General features: G+C 50.4%; 12 protein-coding genes across 12 annotated transcripts; 5 read left to right on the top strand and 7 right to left on the bottom strand.

Moving 5' to 3' along the window:
- Window positions 1-2,064: 2,064 nt before the first annotated feature.
- On the bottom strand, window positions 2,065-2,932 carry CLUP02_10970 (uncharacterized protein; the record flags this gene model as incomplete). Its single annotated transcript, XM_049289941.1, has 4 exons — window positions 2,065-2,190; window positions 2,267-2,430; window positions 2,540-2,621; window positions 2,681-2,932. The coding sequence occupies 4 exons, from the start codon at window positions 2,930-2,932 to the stop codon at window positions 2,065-2,067; spliced, it is 624 nt and encodes a 207-aa protein (XP_049147086.1).
- Window positions 2,670-4,426, top strand: CLUP02_10969 (uncharacterized protein; the record flags this gene model as incomplete). The annotated part of the gene is made up of 6 exons (XM_049289940.1): window positions 2,670-2,730; window positions 2,928-3,175; window positions 3,280-3,437; window positions 3,700-3,947; window positions 4,018-4,157; window positions 4,220-4,426. 6 exons carry the CDS (start codon window positions 2,670-2,672, stop codon window positions 4,424-4,426), a joined length of 1,062 nt encoding a protein of 353 aa, XP_049147085.1.
- A 1,981-nt stretch (window positions 4,427-6,407) lies between these two features.
- Window positions 6,408-7,505, top strand: CLUP02_10968 (DnaJ domain-containing protein; the record flags this gene model as incomplete). The annotated part of the gene is made up of 2 exons (XM_049289939.1): window positions 6,408-6,655; window positions 6,872-7,505. The coding sequence occupies 2 exons, from the start codon at window positions 6,408-6,410 to the stop codon at window positions 7,503-7,505; spliced, it is 882 nt and encodes a 293-aa protein (XP_049147084.1).
- Window positions 7,506-7,780: 275 nt separating this feature from the next.
- Window positions 7,781-9,092, bottom strand: CLUP02_10967 (mitochondrial outer membrane protein porin; the record flags this gene model as incomplete). The annotated part of the gene is made up of 4 exons (XM_049289938.1): window positions 7,781-7,930; window positions 7,998-8,690; window positions 8,790-8,912; window positions 9,048-9,092. 4 exons carry the CDS (start codon window positions 9,090-9,092, stop codon window positions 7,781-7,783), a joined length of 1,011 nt encoding a protein of 336 aa, XP_049147083.1.
- Window positions 9,093-9,204: 112 nt separating this feature from the next.
- CLUP02_10966 (uncharacterized protein) lies at window positions 9,205-10,178 on the bottom strand (the record flags this gene model as incomplete). The annotated part of the gene is made up of 6 exons (XM_049289937.1): window positions 9,205-9,442; window positions 9,536-9,658; window positions 9,755-9,775; window positions 9,838-9,864; window positions 9,924-10,050; window positions 10,091-10,178. 6 exons carry the CDS (start codon window positions 10,176-10,178, stop codon window positions 9,205-9,207), a joined length of 624 nt encoding a protein of 207 aa, XP_049147082.1.
- A 124-nt stretch (window positions 10,179-10,302) lies between these two features.
- Window positions 10,303-12,688, bottom strand: CLUP02_10965 (asparagine synthase; the record flags this gene model as incomplete). Its single annotated transcript, XM_049289936.1, has 9 exons — window positions 10,303-10,345; window positions 10,425-10,529; window positions 10,604-10,887; window positions 10,947-11,942; window positions 12,009-12,247; window positions 12,304-12,330; window positions 12,405-12,430; window positions 12,485-12,535; window positions 12,663-12,688. The coding sequence occupies 9 exons, from the start codon at window positions 12,686-12,688 to the stop codon at window positions 10,303-10,305; spliced, it is 1,797 nt and encodes a 598-aa protein (XP_049147081.1).
- CLUP02_10964 (uncharacterized protein) lies at window positions 12,678-14,091 on the top strand (the record flags this gene model as incomplete). Its single annotated transcript, XM_049289935.1, has 6 exons — window positions 12,678-12,810; window positions 12,999-13,149; window positions 13,246-13,301; window positions 13,362-13,390; window positions 13,448-13,878; window positions 13,941-14,091. The coding sequence occupies 6 exons, from the start codon at window positions 12,678-12,680 to the stop codon at window positions 14,089-14,091; spliced, it is 951 nt and encodes a 316-aa protein (XP_049147080.1).
- Window positions 14,092-14,127: 36 nt separating this feature from the next.
- CLUP02_10963 (SUMO-conjugating enzyme ubc9) lies at window positions 14,128-14,788 on the bottom strand (the record flags this gene model as incomplete). Its single annotated transcript, XM_049289934.1, has 3 exons — window positions 14,128-14,381; window positions 14,529-14,692; window positions 14,754-14,788. 3 exons carry the CDS (start codon window positions 14,786-14,788, stop codon window positions 14,128-14,130), a joined length of 453 nt encoding a protein of 150 aa, XP_049147079.1.
- Window positions 14,789-15,662: 874 nt separating this feature from the next.
- Window positions 15,663-16,938, top strand: CLUP02_10962 (Pex19 protein family; the record flags this gene model as incomplete). The annotated part of the gene is made up of 3 exons (XM_049289933.1): window positions 15,663-15,801; window positions 15,858-16,078; window positions 16,135-16,938. The coding sequence occupies 3 exons, from the start codon at window positions 15,663-15,665 to the stop codon at window positions 16,936-16,938; spliced, it is 1,164 nt and encodes a 387-aa protein (XP_049147078.1).
- A 129-nt stretch (window positions 16,939-17,067) lies between these two features.
- CLUP02_10961 (uncharacterized protein) lies at window positions 17,068-17,859 on the bottom strand (the record flags this gene model as incomplete). Its single annotated transcript, XM_049289932.1, has 2 exons — window positions 17,068-17,445; window positions 17,500-17,859. The coding sequence occupies 2 exons, from the start codon at window positions 17,857-17,859 to the stop codon at window positions 17,068-17,070; spliced, it is 738 nt and encodes a 245-aa protein (XP_049147077.1).
- Window positions 17,860-18,235: 376 nt separating this feature from the next.
- On the top strand, window positions 18,236-20,533 carry CLUP02_10960 (ABC1 family protein; the record flags this gene model as incomplete). Its single annotated transcript, XM_049289931.1, has 4 exons — window positions 18,236-18,247; window positions 18,512-18,939; window positions 19,002-19,152; window positions 19,211-20,533. 4 exons carry the CDS (start codon window positions 18,236-18,238, stop codon window positions 20,531-20,533), a joined length of 1,914 nt encoding a protein of 637 aa, XP_049147076.1.
- Window positions 20,534-21,285: 752 nt separating this feature from the next.
- CLUP02_10959 (conidiation protein 6) lies at window positions 21,286-22,535 on the bottom strand (the record flags this gene model as incomplete). Its single annotated transcript, XM_049289930.1, has 6 exons — window positions 21,286-21,355; window positions 21,412-21,641; window positions 21,735-21,752; window positions 21,817-21,897; window positions 22,202-22,297; window positions 22,497-22,535. The coding sequence occupies 6 exons, from the start codon at window positions 22,533-22,535 to the stop codon at window positions 21,286-21,288; spliced, it is 534 nt and encodes a 177-aa protein (XP_049147075.1).
- Window positions 22,536-22,623: the final 88 nt, after the last annotated feature.

The raw sequence follows: 22,623 nt of genomic DNA, 5'->3' as shown, positions 1-22,623 counted from the left end.
AATAATAGACTTTTTTATATATTATAAATATTTTAACTTAATAACTCTTATAAAGTTATTTTTATTACTAAGTAAGAATGTTTACGTTTAAAGATCCCTTTTTTTAATTACGTAGTACTTTTTTATATTATATTATTAAGCTCGTTTATTATACTAATTAATTAAATAAGTAGTTATTATATAAGTATTTTTTTTATTAATTTAACTAGTTAATTTTTAATTATAGGCTAGCTATAGAAAAGTTATTTAGTAAAAAAGCTACTCGGGGCGATAGTAAAAGGCTAGTTATTTAAGCGGTTTTATTAATTAATATATTTTAATATAATAGACGTTAACTTTTTATAAGTAATAAAGGGCTATAATTACTTAATTTTATATAATATTTAAGAATTACCTTCTTTTTTATCTACTTTTATAAAGTTAATTAGTACGAATTTCTTATCTTATATAATATTAGGAGGTCGTCTTTTTCATATAATAAGATACTTTATTAATTTATAATAATAGAATTTAATTACTAATTAGTATTAGTATCCCTATTATAAAGTAGTTAGTTCGAACCGTAGTTAATAAAAAGATTAATTAAATTATATAAAGATTTGCATAGTAAGTATAAAAAGGAGGTTCTAACTATAGGTTAGGCTAGCTATAATAATTATAAATAGGGCCCTTAATTAGCCCCTGCGCAGTCGGCTATATACTACGGTCGAATTAGACTTTTAATCCAATAATAATTATTAAAAAGAGCTTTAAACTTAATAAAATCCTTAATATTTTAATTAATAACCTTAATATCTTCTTAACTAAAGAAAAAAAGCTTAATAACTAAGCTTTAATAAGTAAATAAGAGGTTATAGGGGGAGTAATAACTTAAAAAGGCTCGTTAGTATTATTACTTATTTAAGTTCTTAATAAACTATATAATATATATATAAGAAGTATTATAAAAATTATATAAAACTTATTATTATTTCTAAATATATTAAATATTTATATTTAAAATAAAATTAGTAAATAATTTAATAATATAAGTACGCGCGCATAATAAATACAAGTACTTATAATAATTACGAGAAGTTAAAAAAAAAATTTAATAATAACTAAGTAACGCTATAAGAATTTAAATATATGCAAAGCGGCTAAGTAGCCTCGCCCTTAGTAATTTATATATTAAAAATAATAAAATACGTACTATTCCGAGTTAGGATTCTATTTATTTTAAATAAAAAGATATATTTATAATAAATATAGTTTAAAAAATAGATATCCCTTATACTTAAATTTTTTTTTTTTTTAACTAAATTAGGCCTTTATAAAAGTATTTAAAGATTTTATTTTAAATATAATAGCTCCTTAGCGGTAGTAATTAGGGGGTATATTATATAATAAGGATAATAATCGTACTTTATAAAGTACTTGTTACGTACTAAATTACGTATTTATTTTAAATATTATATATATAGACCTTTTCTTTTTATCTATTTTTATTTTAATAATTAAGTTACTTTTATTATACTCCGTATACCTATTACTATATATTATAACTCGTAATAATTATAAGCTTAGCTCCTATCTACTATTACTATAATAGTTAAGTACTATATTATTTATAAGTCGTATATTTAAAAAGCGAGAGGCGATCGTTCGAGTCTTTATATAAGCAGGGTTTTTTTAACTAGTTTACTACCTTCGGGGCTAAGGTATAGTATAAACGCCCATTTCTAACTAGTCTACTACCTTTAGGGCTAAGGCGCAGTGTAGACGCCTATTATACGGATGATAGCTCTAGGCGTCTAGGGGGTATGTCACGAGATATGGATGTGGTTAATGCTGCCCACATTGAGTGGGCCCGCTTTTTGTGACATATTTCTTAGACAGGGTCCTGGACGTTTTACGAAAACTGCAGCCTATGGCACAGCTAGATTCATTTATTGCAACGTGCCGTCCTGGTGATCATCGTTATTTGACTGGCTGGATAGCGTCGGGCGGTGGAGTTCGCTACTACTCCCCTGCCTCCGGATCCCCTCCCCCGGGTCCTATCAAAACGCCAACGAACCCCCAGTTCTAGGCCAGGGACGAAAAGAGATTGCACCAACCCGCGGCACAAGCGTCCGCAGCGGCCACCACGTCAAAGATGGTAACGAGACGGTTGATCGCGGGCAGGGGCGATCTCGTACTGCACCACGAAAACTGGTTGGGTTGCATCAATCCTCTTAACGACTGAACTCAGCTACTGCAGCTAGAGCTGTTAGCGAAACCTACATACCTTGACCGAAGAGGAGGCATCGATGAGCCGATGGTCTCGCTTATGTGCTGCCTTGCAAAGTTGCCATGAAGAAGCCATGGCACTGATGGCAGAAAGGGGTTTCGTCGCCATGGGTGTCGCGAGGGCCTCGGACGAAAACTGACAGTTCGCCCCACGAGGCAGGGCTCATCTCGACCAAAATGTGGCTTCCGCTGACTCGTCGAAACCCAAGGCCCAGGTCGACATGTTGAAAATGAATATCTTGCCTTGGTATTTACATATTAAAGTCTCAACGAGCTCTTATTGCCGTTCCGTTTGTGGGGTTGGCTACGAAAATCTGCCTCTTCTGGGACGTCCAAGGAGCCAAATCCTCCACCTAACCATGGGAAGAAGACATGGGAATGAGACCAGACGTTGACCAGGGATGCACGTTACGTCGGAGCTCCCCCACAGCATCCAGCTGTCAGTCAAATCCAGGAACCGCGGTCTGTAGTAAAATGCCTCCCTTCCCATGTGGTGGGCAGCATGTTCCCGGCATCCCACTTCGCTTTTGAATTCCTCCGATGTCTCCAGCCTAGAGTCTAGATCAAAGTTCGTCTCGAGATTCGCTTTCTTCCCCTCTTTGGCATCTCGGGTCCGCGACGAAGAAAAGGCATAGAACGACCTCCTTTGTGAAGCGGAGGCCATAGGGTTGACCGAACTACGCCCAAGATGGCGGCTTCTATGACGGGGGAGCAGATACAAGCCTTTGCCTACCAACTTGAGCCCCTTGCCCCCAAGGGCCTGGCGCCTGCCGTCGAGTTTGTCGCCATCATCTTGGGCATTATCAGCGTCATCGTCGTGTCACTCCGAATCTACGTTCGTGCCGGTTTATCAGGTGCTTCATCACGACTCTGGGGCGTTGAAGATTATTTGGCAGTAATAGGAACTGTAGGTCTCCTCGGCTTAGACACTAGCCTTGCGCTCCTCAACCATTCGTATCATTTTACTATACCAGATCACTCTCGAAAACTCGCTAACTAACAGCGCAACAGCTTCCATTTATACCAGCAGTCGTTTTCGCAGTTCTTGCATCACGCTTTGGCGTAGGATTCCACGATGCCGACCTCCCATCACAACTTTACTTGATTCGCGCCTCCGAGTATCAGACCTACTGGGAAGTACTATACTTCATCTCGTCAACTATTATTAAGTGCGCCATTGGGTTCACTTGTATACGTCTGGATCGACGGAAGCGAGTGGTCATCTGTATGATCCTCAACATGTCTGTAATGGTGGTTGTGGCCATCCGGCTTTGATCTTTGTCTTTGCAAACTGCACCCCGCTTGCAGCAACATGGAACCCGGCATTGTAAGTCTTTCTTTGAGCTATAGTGGATGTTGCGATTGGACATCAGCTTTTTTATTGGAAATCAGATTGCCCCTTTTCGTCCGTCCACTGACTTCGTTTAACAGGGGATCATGCCAAAAGAAGATCAGCTTGCAGACTGTCAGCTACATCGTCTCTGCGATTCAGATGTTGACGGATTGGACATGCGCCATTGTTCCCTTCTTTATTGTGGCCGGCCTGCAAATGTCTCGCCGTAAGAAAGTTTCAGTCATAGCTATTCTCGGCCTCGGAATTTTCGCCAGTATTGCTACCTGCATCCGCATGCCCTACCTCAAGTATTACGACACTGCGAAATATCCCACGGAGATCGCCTGTAAGTCATATTCTACAACTACACTTTCTCTTCTTCAAACATAAACTTACGCGGCATGCCTATCCTATAGATCACCTAGGAGTCATCAGCATTACTTCCAACCTCGAGTGCAGTTTGGGAATAATTGGATCGTCGCTTCCTCCCCTGCGAAAACTATTCAAATTTTACTATGGCTCCTCTCACGACGGGAATTACAAAATCACAGGCGAGGTAAGCTATGCCCCTACTCCGCGTCATGCTGTAGACGGTGTCTAACCCAATCTCTCTTGTAGAGCGGAGACGCCCTTGGAAGTGCTGGCCCAGGCATCAAGCTTGGCTCGCTCAGTGGCAACGACAGAACGTATCATGCATCAGCCAAACGGGGCACCTCGCGTGCGGGTGCCAGAGAGCATGAGACCGACGACGATGACTCTTCAAGTCGGAAAGGGATCATACGAAAGACCGATATCCATGTCAGCACATCAACATTCCATGTATAGCGTAATGAAGCGTCAACCACTCCCAGATATCGACATCTGCGAGTAAGGTTCATCAACTGTAATTTTAAGCATAAAGAGAAAGATTATATAAGTCTATTCGAGCCCCTGAGCGTTTGAATGCGTCGCGAAGCCTCTGCATTTACGAATCTGGGAGATTTGTCGTGAAGATCAGCTCCGCTAGGTAACTCGTCTTTTGCTCAAAGTCAACTTCCAAGTTTTGTCGGAGGATGTGTATTTCGAGAAAGATGACCGCAAAGGCTGTGAGGGATAAGGGATACAAGACCTCGCTTTTCCGAGTTCTCACGACAACACATCGCATCGGGCGACGCGCCATAATATCCGGATTTGTTGGTGGTTGAAAGCCTTAACAGCGCGCCACGGACAAGTGAGTCACTACTCCACCAGAGGTACTCGGGTTTTACAAGAGCTTTTCATCTCTTAACATAAACCCTTTGCTTTACTGTCACCTTCGGGTCCTGGTAAGGTAAGCAATTGGCTAGGGGCCTCCAGGTCCGTGATGCCAACGCTTCACTTCCCAGCATGCAACACACGGCTGCCCCCCCCCCCCCCCGTTTCCCGGGCAGATGGAAGTTAAAAATACATATGAGAGAACGATCAATCCCAAGCCCTGAAGGAAGCCGGGAAGGGATGGAGGTGGAGGGCACATATACCCTATCCGGGCTAGACATCGAACAGCGGTCCAGACGACACGATGTAGTACAACCATTCCATGATTGAGACGAGGCAAAGGCAAGACCGACATATGGTACCGCCATGGAGATACAGCTGACATATGACAAGGTGGTACGGGTTCACTGTAATGGGAGAAGATAGCAGCAGCATCGCTGCTCCTTCGAAGACAGAATCCCCAAGGAAACACAGTGTATGAGGAACCTGCTTGATACCCCCCGAGATTACATAAATTCTACACCCTCCTATACAGGCCACCTTCTGTACAAGAAGTGCTAATCATAAGTCTAGACGCCGAATTAGCTTCACGAGGAACAGGAGGCAGTGATTAGGGATGAGGCAGAGTGGCATGGCAATGACAAGCCCAGAGGAGACTAGACGAGGGGCTTAAGGTACAACGAGGCCACTGTGGCCGTATCCACGCTAACCAGAGCTCGACTCTCATTACGAGAATGAACACGATATGCCAGATCGCGACGTAGAATAGATCAACATCACCACGCGGGCAGGAATCGTGTATCCTGGGTACTCGGCCTGAGTGACTGGACCAGACTGCAGGAGAGAAAGCAATACGTGATCGCGACGGTCAGGAGTCGCCCTGAAGAATAACTCTCATCTTGACCACCATCCATAGTGCGGGAGCTCACTTCAAAAGGCACAAGTCAGCAAACTTCCATCCTCAGATATACTCTCATGCGCTCCAAGCTGTTCAAACCGTCGGGACAAATGTAGGCTGAGAGGAGTCATTTGCGTTCCCAACCCGAGGACTCAGTAAGAGTCAATAGCGCAGTGGCCATACCAGATGATCCCTGAAAATTTCAAAACCGTCATGAATGACGTGTGTTGCTCTGAGAATTGCTTCACATCAATCACGTTAGAAGCATGAGTATTGTTGTTGTTCCGTAATTCTGCAACTTTTCTCACTGCAGGCGATTGGATCCTTCATTACCTTATGTAATCAGCGCCACAACCCCAGAGGCGCAGGGGTAAGGTACCACCAAGCTCCGATCTACCGACCGACGAGAGCAAAAGCGACCATCGATTTCGTCACTACTTCCGTCCCGGGCGCAACGAACGTAAGAAACGAAGCGAGAGAGACCCAGATCCCGAAATCACACTCACTTTCCTCCACTCCTTCTCCGACATCATATCCCGAGCTTCTCCCAAACAACCTAAAGCTCGCCCAGCTCCTCCCCCACCACTACTCTCTATTGTCTCCTTCAATTGAATCTCGTAGTCGAATCGTCACGGAGAACCAAGCCCCTCGAAAACGCCCGGGCTCGAGCCCGGCATGCTCCTCCCCCGGCTCCTTCAACCCGCAGCGGCCCGTTCCCTCTACCGCGCCGGCGCATTTTCGACGAGGACGACAACGAAGACGAGAGCTACTCCTGCTGTCGAACCAGGACAGATTTGCCTCCGAGTTCGGTTTCCGTGTCGTACGTTTACGACGTCGCGTGCGCTTCGAAATGACGTCGCTTCCACGAACCACTACGAGACCTTGAAGGTCGCCCACGATGCCTCGCCGTCTGATATTAAGAAGTGAGTGCCATGTTCCTACCTACATACCCAAGCCCAATTGGCTGTGTATTATGTATAATTCTGGTCGCATTCAGGCGGCACAGATCTATAGCAACATGTCCTATTCCCCGCCCGCAACGTCTATCCAATACTCGCTCCATGGGCCTGCTTGCCCACACCCAATCATTGCCATGTCTTCAAGGGCTCTTAAAACTAACCCTTCGTCGTCCTTCCCAGATCCTTCTACGCCCTCTCCAAAACCCACCACCCAGACCACAATCGCGACGACCCAAACGCATCCCGCAAATTCCACGCAATAGCAGAAGCCTACTCCGTCCTCGGCACGCCCGCCAAACGCGCAGCCTACGACCGCTCCCTCCCCTCCTCCTCCCACAACAGCCACCACGGCGCCCACAGATGCGGCTCCTACCACAGCAGCTCGGGTCCCGCGGGAGGCCGCCCCGCATCGGGCCTCTCCCGGCGGCGCACAACCTTTCGCGGCCCGCCCCCGAGCTTCTACAGGTCCGGCGGCTGGGGCGAACATTCGGCGAAGAGGCGGGAAGCCCACGAGGATACCACCGGCACCGGCGCGGAGAAGGAACAGCCCGGGATGGGCCCCGGGTCTGATCCGTACGGGCACACGAGGTCGGCCGCGCCGCGGCACTTTGATTCGCATACGCATACAAAGACACAGCAAAAGCAGGATTCGCGGCGGTCGCATAGGATCATGGGCACGCAGGTCCCGGTTGGACCGCAGGAGACTTCTGTGGGAGCGTTTTTGGTAGTCAGCGGGATCTTGTTCTTTTCCTTTTTCATACCCTTTGTTGCTACCGGCGGACTGAGCCGAAAGAAGAAAGATGCCAAATCATAGAGACCAAGCAATAGAGCTTGCGCATAAACCTGTAGACATCTATCATGATAGATATAAATCACACGACCGAAAGCCAAGCGTTCGGATCAGCACGAAGCGCTCGCATGCAAAGACACCATGATTTCCCGGTCGACCAAACTCAATTACTCCCCGAACTAATCTACACTAGACAGGAGCCTCCAAATGAAACCAGAAGAGCATTGGGTCCGCTACCCGGCCGGAGAAAGGAGCTGAAAGAATTTTCCTCGTCAAGAATACATGTGGTGAACAAAGGCTTAGCCCTCGAAGGTGAAGCTGGCACCAAGCTTGTGGGTAGCCTGGTCAAGCTTCTGGGTATCAAAGGAGGCACCGAGGCCAAGGGTAACACCCTCGCGGAGGAGGACGTTGTAGCCGAGAGCGGCGACACCGTTGTTGTTGACCTTGAACTGTACGCGGAAATTGGTCAGTAAGGATATTATACAAAAAGGTTGCAAACGGGACAATATCACGCACCTTGGCGAAGGAGACGGGGTCGATGCGGTACTTGCTGGCGACCTCAAGACCGACGTTGTTGCCGGCCTTGGAGTTCCAGGTAGCCTTGGCACCGGCCTCAACCTGGGAGTTGACCTTGTGGTAGTATGAGGCAGCGAAGACGCTGAGGTTGTCGCTGGCAGTGATAGCAGCAGAGTAGGTGGGGGCCTGGAAGCCGACAGCGGCGGCGTAGCCGGTGACGGAGGCCTTGTTCACATCGTAGCCGGCAGAGGCACCAGCGAGGAAGCCCTCGTGACCGACGACGGCGTCGATGTTGGCGGTGGGACCCTTGAGGAGGTCGAAGAAAGCGCGGCTGTGGAAGTTGCTCTGCTTGAAGGTGAGGTTGAACTTGGCGCCCTTCTTGGCGGCGGCCTTCTCACCGGCGGAGGGCAGGAAGGAGAAGACACCCTCAGCCTTCAGGCCCTTGGCGAGGCTGTCGGCGAGCTCGACCTTGGTGTCAAGGGCAGCAGCGGTGTTCCATGTCTGGGTGAGGGTCAGGCCTGTGCGATGGTAGAACATTAGCAAATGTGCAAATCCTGGCGATACGTTGGCTGCGAATGAGACTGGACTGCCGTAAGGCCGTCCATATATTCGACCCAAGCTAAGATTCAAGCGCTTTAAACGATGGGTGGTGGTTGCTGTACCGGTAGCCTTGTCGGAGTATTTGCCCTCGATCTGGATGGTAAAAAAGATAAGGTTAGCTAAGGTTCATCTTTGTTCGTTTATGCCACCCTTGATGCATCGTCAAGCGGTGAATGTTAGGGCGGGACTTACAGCACCAGCGGTGCTCTTCTCGTGGGAGGTCTTGCCGGTGACCTTGAAAGCAACGTTGTTGGGGGTGTTGCTCTTGAGCTCGAAGGTGGTGGCAGAAAGGTGGTAGAAGTCCTTGTTGAGGAGCTATTGAAGGCCAATGTCAGCTGAGTGGTTTCTTTTATCGTAGATGACCTCGGCTGGGGAAGGAGCCTAGAGCTCGATTTTCCACGTCCGCGATTACCCGAGAAAGGTAGAGAGGGAGAAAGGGAAAGCGCATACGTCGTTGGCCGACTTGGCGATGTCTCCGAAGTTAGGAACAGACATGATTGCTGATTTTTGACAGGGAAGAGGATTTTGGGGAGAAAAATTGAGTAGACAATGGGAAAGCGGTTGACGAGATGCGACGGGCAAAAACAGGCGGGTTGCAGGTGTCCTTTCAGGAGATGGTCTGCTGGGGCGGAAGCTGTTCGAGAAAATGTTTTGGTTGCATCAATTGGTTGACGGGGATTCCCGGCGCAATTCGGTCCGGAGGAGCTTTGCTGTGACGGAGTCGCACTAGGACGCTTTTGGCTGCACGTGGGGGATCTGTTATTGGTTTGTTGGGATTGTTGTCGGCTGGCCAGCTCAGATGGGACTCTGGAGGACAGGGGATCGTAATAAGGTAGAGTAAAGCACTGAGAGAGTGGATGTCGAGTGCCAGCAGTGTGGGCTACCTAAGGCTCAGGTGCTCAATGCGATTTTTCAATTTTATTCTTTGATTGTTGTACTCGTTTGCGTGTGTCTGAGTGAATGTGTAGAGGGTGAAATCGAGAGCAAGTGGAAGGTTGACTTCGGGACAGAAAATAAGAGAGTTAGCGAGAACCGGCAGGCGTGAGATTCTTACAGTAAGCCTGAGAGAAGAGGCAGGCACAGAATTATTTCCCTTAGTTCCTGCCTCTGTCCGCTGCTTCGTCCCTGTTCGCACCACCGCTCATTCATCTTCATACGCTTGTCTTTGTGGTGTAACTCTAATTACTCCATTGTGTCACCTTACCTTTTGACTGCCGACTCTGTTGTCCATCATCTTCACTGTTCATATTGGGGGCTAACCGAGTCACTGTGGATGCTCACTTGGCCAATTACCGGCACCACACTAACATTCCCGGGCAATCACACTCAATTATTGTTGCACACAAAGTGGACTCTTGGATGGAAGAAGTCAACGGAAGCTGGGGAAGGCTCTGGGATGTTGCTTTCTCTTGTGAGCTCCGGGAACCAACACAACAGGCCAAGACCTGACTACCTATGGAGAGGAACACAGAGAAGGAAATGGCCAGACATACCTTCATCAGACTTTTCGTCATAATAACGATCTACACAAATACTCATGAAGGCGCAATGGCAGATAGTAATCACAACTTCAATTCCCATTTTTTGAGACTCTAAACTTGTTGAGGGTCTACATAATCCAACAAACCAGGACGCCTCTACCTTTACCCGCCCGCATTGACGTAAAGTGCTAGGATACAGGTTGTCTTTCCTCCAAATTACCACTTTATGCGGCGTTCTCGTACTTCTGCTCGTGGACGGCAATAGCTCTGTCATGCAACGGGTCAGCAAACTGACTTGGCCATTTTCACTGGGGAACTGGGGAGAGGGGGGCGTCTTGTGACTCACCTGCCACTGGGGTCCGTCTGCTTGGACCATGTGGGGGTCCAGCGCATGACAGTCGAGGCGCAATGCGGCGGGAAGTGCTCGTCGAACATGAGGCGGTACCAGTATCTGTCAAATCGTGTGTTAGCGGCGCCTGATCTTTCGCAACAACAGAAGAGGGATAAATATTGGACGATGCTTACGCTTCCTTGGTGTCCGGAATGTCGCTGCCCCACTCCGGCTTGGGGTTCTTCATCATCTCATCGGTAACGTGGAGCTCGGCGGTGTCCTTGAGGCCGTCGATCCATCCGTATCCGACACCGTCGGAGAACTGCTCCTTTTGTCTCCACAGAATGTTGTCCGGGAGGTACGGCTCGGCGCCGGGCTCGTCAGAGGTGTCGAACGCCTTACGGAGGATGTACTTCTCCATCTTCTCCTTGGTGATCATCTTCTCTGAGGGGTCGATGTTCATGCAGGCCTCAAGGAACTACAGGAAATAAAAAGTCAGCGAAGCCGAGATTTCATCGGGATTTGCACTCTACTCACCTCCTTGTCCAAGAAGGGCACACGCGCCTCAAGACCCCAAGCGGATGTGGACTTGTTAGCGCGCAGGCAATCGGCAAGGTGCAGGTTCTTGACACGGCGAACAGTTTCCTCGTGGAACGCCTTCTTGTCGGGAGCGGCGTGGAAGTAAAGGTAACCACCAAAGATCTCATCACTTCCCTCACCACTGAGAACCATCTTGATGCCCATGGCCTTGATCTTACGGGAAAGGAGGTACATCGGTGTGGAGGCACGGATAGTGGTGACATCGTAGGTCTCGAGGTGGTAGATGACGTCGGACAGAGCGTTAAGACCATCCTCGATGGTAAAGGTCATGACATGGTGCTTGGTGCCGAGGAACTTGGCGACCTCGAGGGCAGCCTTGTTGTCGGGCGATCCAGGGAGACCGATGGAGAAGGAGTTGAGCTGAGGAAGATATGTGACTGTTGACAGCTTGTTGTCGTCGTCGATACCAACCATGCCATCGCCAGTGTCGGGGTTCTCCGTCATGGGGAGCGCACCACCGTTGGCCTCAAGGGCCGCCTGCTTCAACCGCAGAGTCTCTCTTTGGGCAATGGCCGCGACCAAACTGGAATCCAGACCACCGGACAACAGGACACCGTAGGGCACCTCAGCCATGAGTCTCTTTCTGACCGACTTCTCGAGCTTCTCGCGGATCAACTTGAGGTCGAGCGGGGTCTCGGGGACCTTTGCGGCGTCCCACCAGGTAGGCTCGAAGTATCTTGTGGTCTTGCCGGTGGCAGAGTCGTAGATGTGACCAGGCGGGAAGGCCTCAACCTTGTCGCAGACGCTGTGCAGGCACTTCAGCTCGGAAGCAAAGTACACCGCATCAGGCTCTTTTGAGGACCAGCCGTAGTAGAGGGTGGTGATGCCGATGGGGTCGCGGGCGGCGATTGTGCGGTCCTGCTTCTTATCGTACAAGACAAAGGAGAACATGCCGTCGAGGTGCTTCGGGGCATCGAGGCCATACTCCATATACTGTGATACGTTAGATATCCATGTCTACTGTTGTGGGTATCAGGTCGCGGGGTGATCTTGACTCACCAGAGGGATGACGACCTCGCAATCGGAACCGGTCTTGAAGTGGTATTTGTGCTTGAGGGACTTGCGGATCAGACGGTGGTTGTAGATTTCACCGTTGACGGCAAGGACGATGCTCTCATCATCGTTGGTAAGGGGCTGGGCGCCGGATTCTGTGAGGGTGGTTAGCCGTGGAAATCGTGGCCAGGTATTGAGGGTGGACATACCGACGCCGACGATGCTAAGACGCTCATGGCACAGAACTGCGATTGATGGTCAATTGATGGAATACCAATCGTCGAGATCAAGTTCAACGTACTCGTCTTGTTGGAAATAACGCTTCCGCCTAAGCGAGGAAGTTTTGTCAGTTGTCTGCTTGGTTGGTGCCGAAGTAGCGCATCGCGGTGACTCAGAACTCACTCCAATCGGGGCCACGGTGACGGATGCTGCGAACTGGGGGTCAATTGATGCGCCTTGCAGATGGACGATGGAAAACTTACGCCTTTGCCAGCTTCAAAGCCGTAGGCTTGAACTTTTGGACGTCGGGGTGACTGCGCGCGCACACGGTCAGTCGCATTCTCCAGAGGCATCATGGCGGGGTTAATTTTTTTTGGGAGGGGAGCTCGCGCTGCCCCTCCATCCGCGCCGAAGTAGGGACGATCTCGCAGTTGGGCTTACCGGTGACAAGCGAAAATGCCACACATGATTGCAGTCTCTCGAAGCTACGGCAGTGTGTTTGTGTATGTGTATGGGATGAACTTTGCAACTCAAGAAAAGGTCGAAGAGGCGAAAGACGTGTCCCGGGAGAATAAATACGGAGCAAGAGGTGGGAGCAACCGGGTGAAGGGGTGGGAGTGAAAGAATTATGACTCTTCCTGCGCTTCACCCAGTTTTTTATTTTATCGTTATTTGTTTATGACATTAGTTACCCTTTCCATTTGCCGCAACGGCCCCAGAGAGTACCTACTTGGAAGCATTGGACCGCGCTTCTGATACAATGACATCCCCCCCTAGCACCTGGCTCATCCGACAAAAAGCCCAGCCCTGACACCCGGTACTTTACCAAGCTTGGGTTGTCGGAGGCCGTAGCCGGTGCTTCGATAAGGGTCAGAAACGTCAGGGCCGTCTACAACTCTGTGCCAAAGTATCCCCAAGGGGTGTCAGAGTGTGCCAAAATTGCAGGTCCGCTGCGACGGAACCACAGTGACTGGCTGCATCTGCACGATACGCTAATCTGCTGCGCTGCGCTAGTGTAACATAGCTGGTCCCCTGGGCCGATCTCGGCTCTCGCACCCATTGGCGGACTGGCCAGTCAGAGTTCACCAGTCTCCCAATTACCTAACCTTGCCGACTGATAAGAAACTGCATCGTGCCCAGCCACCAACGAGAACGCAGACAACGAGTCGGTGTGGTTCTGCCGTTTGCTGTTTGCTGCTTGCTGTTAATCTGTTTTTCCGCGACAGCCTACATATGGTGCCACGGAGACGCCTTCTATCTGCGAAGCTGCAGTTCTTAACGCTGCCGGGCATACTTACCTCACTTTGCTCGGGATGAAGTCTTTGACTGGCGGGAAAACGAGGCTTTCGGGAGCCCGTGTCTTTCACCGTTTGGTAATACGCCCGCTCCCATTGAGTCCTGACTCTTCCAACCCCCGACTTACTCGTCACCAGTGTCAGGGTTCCGGGTCTCATGCCAAGCAAGCTATTGTGGAGGCGCGCTCCTCCGACACAACAGCCCGGCGGCATTGGTTCCGGTGGAATATTCACAGCCGGCGGCTTTCGACGGGTAATAAAATGAGACTCCCACCACGGTCTGGTGGGGTTTGGAATCACCGCCAAAAGAGTCATCATTACCTACCTGCGTGCCAGGCTCGTGTAGTCGATTCGCATAGCACGTCTGTTCGTCTTTCCAAGCACTCAATTGATGCATCTCACACGCAAATATCCTATTCAATAGATCAACAGCTGGGGTGTGGGTTGAAGGCCCCCCTGTTTGCTTCCCTCACAATATCATTATTGCATTGTCATATGACATATCGAAAGCAGAGAAGCAGACCGTATGGTATTCCCGTAACTCCGAAGTCCTGCCTATTGGCATGACGCTGTGATCTCGTAAATCTATTCACACATAGCTGCCTTTGCTCCTAAGGCGCCGGGTTTTCTCTCACAACACGCTTGATGCGCTTCTCGTATTCCGTCTTGTCCTTCTTGAAGAGACTGTAGGCCTCAGCCTGAGCGGGCGACTCGGGGTTGGGATCATCGAGCAGGTTCTGAATGCCGAGCAGGATCTGCTTCACCGTGATGGCAGGCTTCCACGCCTCCTCCTCGTTCAGGATCGACAGGCAAACAGTGCCGGAGGGGTAGACATTGGGGTGGAACAGCGGAGGGACAAATTTGCCTGAGGAACTTCTGTCAGTTTACTGTATAGTTGCAAGCTCAGGGGTGTTTTCAACTCACACTTGGGTGGCTTCGTTGGGTACTCTTTTCCGCGCAGAATTGTCAGTAACCGGCTTTCACTCCACTGTCATTTCTCTAGGTAACATACCTTCAGGGAATGTGATTGTCAACTTGAACAGGCCGCCCTCCCAAATCGTCTTCTCCTTGCCAGGAATGCCGCACTCCCAGACTTTCAAGTCGAGGGTTCCAGTCGCCGCATTACGCTGAGGCTTCGCGAAGAAACCAAAGGGGTGGTCCTTGCGCCACTGCTTGCTGTAGCACAGTCAGATCAGTTAGGCATTGGTCGTAGGATCGGGGTAGCTGAACAACATACCGCTCCTCTTGAAGTCTGTTCTGGCAAAGCGACATCGTGGAGAAGTGTGATCGTTGCTTAGAGTGTATGTGTCCGAAGTCGCGTGCGACGTCTGGCTCGCGTGTCGCAAAGGTTGCGGTTGTGCACAATCGGGACGATTCAACCTTCGTATCGGGCCGTAGTCGAGGGATCGAGGCGTTCGGATGGCGGAGATGTCGTAGAACGGTCACGCCAGTCGATGTAGAAGAGAAAAGTGGTAAGGCTGAGGGATTCCGAAGATAGTTCGGTGTGTAAAGGCAAAGCCGCAGCGAGTGGAAGTCGTCAACGAGTTACCTAAGGTAAGGCACCTCGCACTTGCCTCACTGAATGCGCCGCGTTGGAAGGCGGAAGATTTTCGGGGTAAAGGTACGTACCGATTCCGATCGACCAACGGATGGAAGGTGTGAGACCTGGTAAACGTGAGATGCCGCGGTACCTTCCGCAGGGGCTCAGGGCAGTTGGGGCTCCTGGAGGGGGGCGGCTGGGGCGCGAGGCGGAACATCAGGTCGCCCAATGGACAAATGGGAGAAAGGACCCCGCCCTATACCGTGTTAGTCCAGCGGCGCGGGGTGCTGGGAATCTGACGTGGGGCTAATGGACCTGCCCAGATGCAAGACAACCCAGAAGCTTCAGGCCGATTCCTCGGCTTTCATCTGACAGTCCATCTTTCTGCACGTACAAAGGTCATAATCCCAGCCCGGTGCGACTGTCAATCTTGACCCAACCTTTCGGAGGCTGTCCATCACCTGCAGCGCCCCGAGGCTCCGGTTCCTGTCGCCTCTATACCAATGCGCACTGCAAGTTACCTTTGTCAAGACTGAACCCAAGCGCCTTTGATTTACTGCAGCACGCATCGTATTTGGGAATCGCATCTTGAGGCACTCTGCAAAGATGGAGAAGGATGGTAGCGCAGCCGGCGCCGGCAATGCCGAGGCGAAACCCGTGGTACCGCCAGTGGAAGAGACGAAGCCTACAACTGTCGTTGAGGATGTTCCTGACCCCGATGAAGACGACTTGGACGACTTGGATGGTGCGCCTGCGATAGGGAACCCTCTGCGGCCTTTTGGAATATACTGACTCTGCTAGACATGCTCGATGACTTTGCTGCCGTGAATGTGGAACCGAAGAAAACAGCACAACCTGCTGCGTCAGCTGCGAGAACCACCGCGGCTGGGCCAGGTAGACCCGCGACAGCTGTGGAAGATGATTCTGAGGATAAGACACTGGAAGAGATGCTATCTTCCGACGATTTCGCTAAGCAGCTCCAAGCCGGCATGGCTGACCTGATTGGAGAATTTGAGAAGAATGTGGGAGACTTCCACTGCCAGCCGACTCAGATACGATTGCTAACCATTCACCATAGCCCGAGATGCAAGCGCAATTCGACAACGTGTTTAAGCAGATTAGTGAAGCTGCGGCAGGAACGGAAAACCTTGCCGAAGGCACGACCGGAGCAAAAGCGCCGACACCGCTAGCATCAGCCTCATCTTCAAGCAAAGTTCCCGTTTCCGACCCCATTGCCGACGGTTCCTTCCAGGAGACTATCAAGAAGACCATGGAACGCATGCAAGCATCAGGACAACAGGCGACTGCAGCCGCGGCAGAGTCATCTACCGAAGATTTCCTCGCAGAGATGATGAAGCAACTCGGAGAGGGCAACCTCGAAGGCGGCGGTGGCAACGAGGAGGAGTTCTCAAAGATGCTCATGGGCATGATGGAGCAGCTCACTAACAAAGAAATCCTGTACGAGCCTATGAAGGAGCTCAACGACAAGTTTCCCGAGTGGTTAGCAAAGAACAAGGAAAAGACGCCAGCAGAGGATCTCAAGCGGTACGAGGAGCAACAAGCGCTAGTCAAGGAGATCGTGGCCAAGTTCGAGGAGAAGACGTACGCCGATTCCAACGCGGCGGACAGAGAGTACATTGTGGACAGGATGCAAAAGGTTGGAACCTCTCCAAATTTGGATCTTCACGCGCTAACAGGAGACAGATGCAAGCTGCTGGCTCACCTCCGTCTGATTTGGTCGGTGATATGCCATCAGCGCAAGAAGCTTTCAGTGCAGACGAGGGCTGCAATCCCCAATAATCGGACTTTCCAATGGAAGTCCCGTCAAATATGTTCCTACACAACCGGTGCCTTGTCCCGTGAGCTTGCATACACACAGTAGCCATTCGTGGCATATTCCGACCGCTGTTTAATGCCAGACGCCAAATAGCAACCCCCAGACCCCAAAAGCCAAATAGTCTCGTATAAACGCCGCAAAGCAAATAGACCAGCCGTAATCATCGCCATGTTTTCATGACATGTCCATATCTTGCGAGGACGCGTCTGGCTGACTGCTTTCCTGTGATACCAAATTCATGAATAACGAGTCGTAATCCTCGTCGTCTGACAGGCCGTATGAATCTGACTGCATCATTTGCGAGGAGCCAGTCTCGGGCTGCACATCAGATGACTGGTCGTAGGAGAGTAATAACGCATCGAGCTCGTCCTGCTCCTCCTGGGCGATGGCATCAACCATCATATCGTCAGTGTTATCAGGAATCCGTTGCGCGCGATCTTGGAGAACAGCTGCCGCGTCTTCGATATCCGCTTCGGAAAACACCGCGTTGCCTTCAATTTGCTTGGCATAATGCCGTTGCCGCATGTCGCGATCCCAGTCAGACTTGAGAAGCTGTCGGATACGTCAGTAGGCCGTATCACAGTCAGTAGCAAAACCTTCACGTACAGTGCCTTCCATGTCCCGCCGCTGATATTGACGATCATCCGCGCGCTGCCTCACGTTTTGGAGGAACAACTTCCGCCTGCTCTCCTGCGCTTTTTCGCGTTTCCGAACTATCGGGTTCGGTTTCGTAGCTCTTGATGCGTATTTGAACTTTGGTTGAGGAATAGGCGAGGATTGTGTGTGGCGTACGGTGTTGTCATTGATGGGCGAGAGGGGTGATGACGCGCGAATGGGCGATGAAGAAAGAGGCGATGGGACCGTGGGCCTGAAATCCCACGTCCGGTCGCTGAAGATGGGTACGGGTCCGGCGACGGAGAACATTTCGGAGCTTTGGCTGACGTCTGATGTCTTGTTCTGTTGCATAGAGTTGATATCGCGATCGAATGAATACTGCTTGAGTGCAAAGATTAGTGTTGGTTGTTGGTTGTGCTATCCCAATGTGCCGAAGTCTGGAGCTGAGGCTGTAGTTGCAGTTGTCGCCTCTGGCAGGTTGCTTAATTGAATCACGGCGCGGGAAGGTGTCATTGAACGCGACCTGAACGCGGTTGAACTAAAGATGTTTTGCGCCACAACACATGTGGCTTGGAGCGGTGACACGTGAAATCCACTTTTGGAGGGTCCCTTGCCGGTCCAGTGACGGATCATACAGAAACAGTTAATTACGGTTTTCTGGGCTGGACCACTGTCCCGGCGGTTTCCGAACGGGCCCCGAGGTAAGGATAAACGTGGCGCTCGACGAATGAAAGCGACCGTCAAGAGCGCCACCGTTCCCCTAGACCCCAACGATATGGCAGGCGCAGGCCCAGGGCCAGAAAGATAGAGGAAGAGAAAAAAAAAGTCCAGAAGAGTTGACTGACGACATGACATTCGACTAATTAGCTCTGGACCGCCCCCAAAGCGACTCGATCCCTTGAAAACCGACTCCACTATCTGTAGCGACTGTTGGGAAAGTCCATATCGAGACACGCCTCTTTGCATGCAAAAGCAAACACGGAATCCCAACATAAACTCGTAGAATGAGCATCGGCGCAGACAGTTCTCCTGTTTGTCTTATCGTCGGCGGCAGTCGGCCAGAGTCCAGATGAAAGCCTTCACCGCCTTCTCGCTCCCATTGCGCCGGCTTGCCACTCGACGGCCATGGACATGCTCCAACTGTCGTGGAGGCCCGTTGGCGCAGCAGTCCAGCCGGACACAACAGCAACAACAGCAACGATTTAGCAACACCGCACGCGGGTTCTCTTCCACGACCATGAAGACCGCGATCAACCGGGCTACACCGAGGACTGGCGGTGGTAAGAAGGGTGGTCGCGTGTGGCTTCTTGCTTCAGGCGGTGGCGTTGCGACAGCAGGTGTCCTTGCGCTGGGCGACGACATCAAGTACGGCTACGATGCGGCAGAGCGAGCAGGCCGTGTTGCGGCTGCGCTCGCAGTATGCATTAATGAGTAAGGAGAATATTCTTCAAATAAGTACACCCTCGGAGTGGTCTTTGCTAATGCAATTGCAGCTACCGAACGACTCTCAACCAGAAAGAAACGATTGACGACCCCGAATTAGCAAACAAAATTTTGAAAGACTGTCACCAGCGATGCGCCGATCGAACACTAAAGGTCTTGGAGAAGAACGGCGGGATCTTCATCAAGTTGGGCCAGCACCTTGTGAGAGTCCCCCTATTCTTATATTTCTTGTAGTTCTGGAAACTAATACACCATCAAGAGTGCGATGAACTACCTCCTCCCGCAAGAGTGGACAAACACCTTCATCCCATTACAAGACAAGTGCCCCGTATCGTCCTTCGAGTCAATTGAGGAAATGTTCCGCAAGGATACTGGAAAAGAGCTCTGGGACTACTTCTCCGAATTCTCAAACGAACCGATTGGTGCTGCATCTCTCGCTCAAGTACACACCGCTACAGTGAAGGACACCGGAATGCCTGTGGCTGTCAAAGTACAGCACCCAGGACTTGGCCAGTGGTCTCAACTCGACCTTGCCTTGACACGTTTCACGTTCTCTACGCTCAAGCGCTTCTTCCCGGAATACGATTTGGAATGGCTCTCCAAAGAGATGGATATCTCGCTGCCGAAGGAATTGGACTTCAGAGAAGAAGAGCATAACGCTAATCGTACGAGGGAACATTTCGCCAAGCTGCCTGAGCACCCCCTCGTCGTTCCTGGTGTTCTCTGGTCGAAGGAGCGCATTCTGGTCATGGAGCGGGTATCAGGACACCGGTTAGACGACCTCGAGTACCTTGACGCCAACGGTATTGACCGAGACGAGGTTTCGGCCTGTCTCGCTCGCGTTTTCAACGAAATGATCTTTGGCCACGATGCACCCTTGCACTGCGATCCCCACGGCGGCAACCTGGCCATTCGGAAGAACGAGTCCAGGCGCGGCCTCCGAGGCGGGCACAACTTTGACATCATTCTCTACGACCACGGCCTTTACCGCGAAATCCCCCGCGACCTGCAGCGCTCCTACGCCAAGATGTGGCTCGCTGTCATTGACGGCGACATGAAGCGCATGCGCAAGTATGCCAAGGAGGTGGCCAACATCAACGACGAGCAGTTCCCCCTTTTCGCCTCCGCCATCACAGGCCGCGACTGGAGCGTCCTCAACAGCGAGGGCTCCGTCTTGCAGACACGCACCGACGACGAGAAGAAGGAGATGGGCGACGCACTGCAGGAAGGCCTGATTGTCGATCTCGTCCAGCTCCTCGGCCAGGTCCCGCGCATCATCCTCCTCATCCTCAAGACCAACGACCTCACCCGCAGTCTGGATGAGAACCTGCACACCCGCCAGGGTCCCATCCGCTCCTTCATGATCCTCGCTCGGTACTGCACGCGGACCGTCTTTGAGGAGCAGCTCGAGGACCTGAAGCAACGGGGATCGCTGCTGTGGCCGCCGAATACCTTCCGCCTCATGTCCGCGTGGATCGGCTTCTTGAGGGTGGAGCTCAAGCTTGGAGCCTTTGAGTTGTATTTGAGCGCCAAGAGGGCGTTTGGGTTCAAAGGCGTTGAGTTTGCGGCTCCGGGCATGTGATTGTATTAGATACCTGCACATATGTAGAGCTATAGACTTGTAATTTGACTATTAGATGAATGTACTAGATAACACCTTTCATGCCTTTTCGCTACCCAAGCCTTGCTGTTTTAATCCGTGAGTCTAGATTGTTCTGCGACTAGTCCACCTGCCGCAATATTTCCTAAGCAAGAAGACAGACGGGAAATACCAATCGGTATTATATATACATATCCTTGCCAAAAAAAAAAAAAAAAAACCCTGAGTCGCGGTCTAAAGCTAAAAGGACTTCATTTAAGGCCGTAACACATGAGAATGCTCGCATCGATACACATTGTTACAGTGAACAAAAATAAACTAACATCTTTAACTACCTACAAGACTGGTCTGGACAAAACCACACCACCATCAGAAAAACATACCGGTTTAGTTATAGTATAACATTTCAGGGTTACAATGAAATGGGCGGGATGAGATGTGAGTTTAGTAAGCAACTCAATCAGTACCTAATGTGATGCAAGGCGAATTCGGTGAGCCCAACGTTGGATATCATATGAAGCAGCTGTGAATGTACTGGCCAGACGATTAGTATTACGGTTGCTATCAAACATATCACTGTGAGTTTGTGTGGAAGAGACTGTTGAGTTTGACAGTGTTCTCATTATCGCCTGCTAAGCCAGACTAATTGATTAAGATACAACGCTTGACTCTTTCATATTCGCTAGCCAGCTCCATCCCAAGCGATAAGGTGGGTATCGGTTCATAAACACCATTTACATGTTGTCAAGACGCTCCTTGGCAGACTCCTTGGCCTCATCGGAGACATTGGGATTCTTCAGAGTACTGTGATTGACATGTTAGCAACAGTCCGAGGTACAAGCATGGGGAGGAACACTCACGCCTTGAGGCCACCGGCAACATTGCCAGGGTTCTTCTCCTCATTGTCGCCAGCCTTGGGGACATCGCCGCCGTTGAACTCGTTCTCGAGAATCTTCTTGGAGTTCTGCTTGGACTCCTCAGACGTGTTGGGGTTGTTGATGTTGGCCTTGTGGCCGCCGGCGATCTGAGCTTCGGTAGGCATGTTGAGGGTTGGTGATTGGTGATTGAAGTTGGGAAACTTGGTGGTTTGCTGTTAAGCTATTGGTAGATGGTGAGATTGTTTGATTGCTTGTTGTTGTGATGATGAGGAGAGAGAAAGTATGTTCCAGAGGTGTCGGATTACCTCCTTCTTATACATCTTCTGGGCTCATCGAGATGGAATCTTGTGACCTAGTCGAGCTCGAGCTGCAGGAGAACAAACACACCCAAACAAAGCAAGGCTTCAGTTCAATCCCCTGACCGCCATTAGAGCTTGTGGTGCTATCCCCATGTGTTGGAGCGGACAGCTTCGACGTAATTCATGTCATCATCGAATCTACCCCTCATGTACATAGCCTTTTCACTTCGACATTGGTAAACTGCCCATGGTACCCAAGTAATCAAATACGGAACTTGTGAAAAGATACATCTTCCTCCAACCCCCTTTGCATAAGGGAAATAAGCAAGACGTGGAATCAACTCATCCGAGCTACGGCAAGGCTACCGGGCCAACGACCGAGCGGTCTGAACTGTATGGACCTAGTGCCGGAAGCTCCCTCGTACTCGAGTGACATTTCCCCCTTTCGATCATTGATGAGGAAAAGTCATGACGTCCTTGGTCTTCCTTCTAGTAGTATGTTCATAGAAGAAGAACATCGTCCCAGCAGACTGAGCGAGATCGAGATGATCTAGGTCGGTGCGTCGTGGCTTGAATGGTGTTGCATGTTCCTTATTCCGCTACGCCCAAGCGGTCGTACTTTGCGTGCCTGGAAGGGGGTTTTAGACATGACTTTCCGTAAAGAGGCACACGTTGTGAAAGGGGGCCGGCGCCGGGGCGAAAGTTGTGGGGGAGGGGCGGGAAGAAAGATGATAGACCGGTCTAAGAACAAACTACTGACTGTGACACGGTGACATCCTCAAGGTCGCTGCTTCGTGTGGTTAACATGGTTGGTGGTATTGGTTAAGGAAACAGCAGTGCCAGCCCTACAATCCCCTACGACGTTACACTTTACAATTAACGGGAGACGCGGGGG

This window comes from Colletotrichum lupini, chromosome 5, assembly GCF_023278565.1.
Source record: "Colletotrichum lupini chromosome 5, complete sequence".
NCBI classification, from domain to species: domain Eukaryota; kingdom Fungi; phylum Ascomycota; class Sordariomycetes; order Glomerellales; family Glomerellaceae; genus Colletotrichum; species Colletotrichum lupini.
Note: the sequence above shows the minus strand (reverse complement) of the source record. Positions and strands in the feature narration are given on the sequence as shown.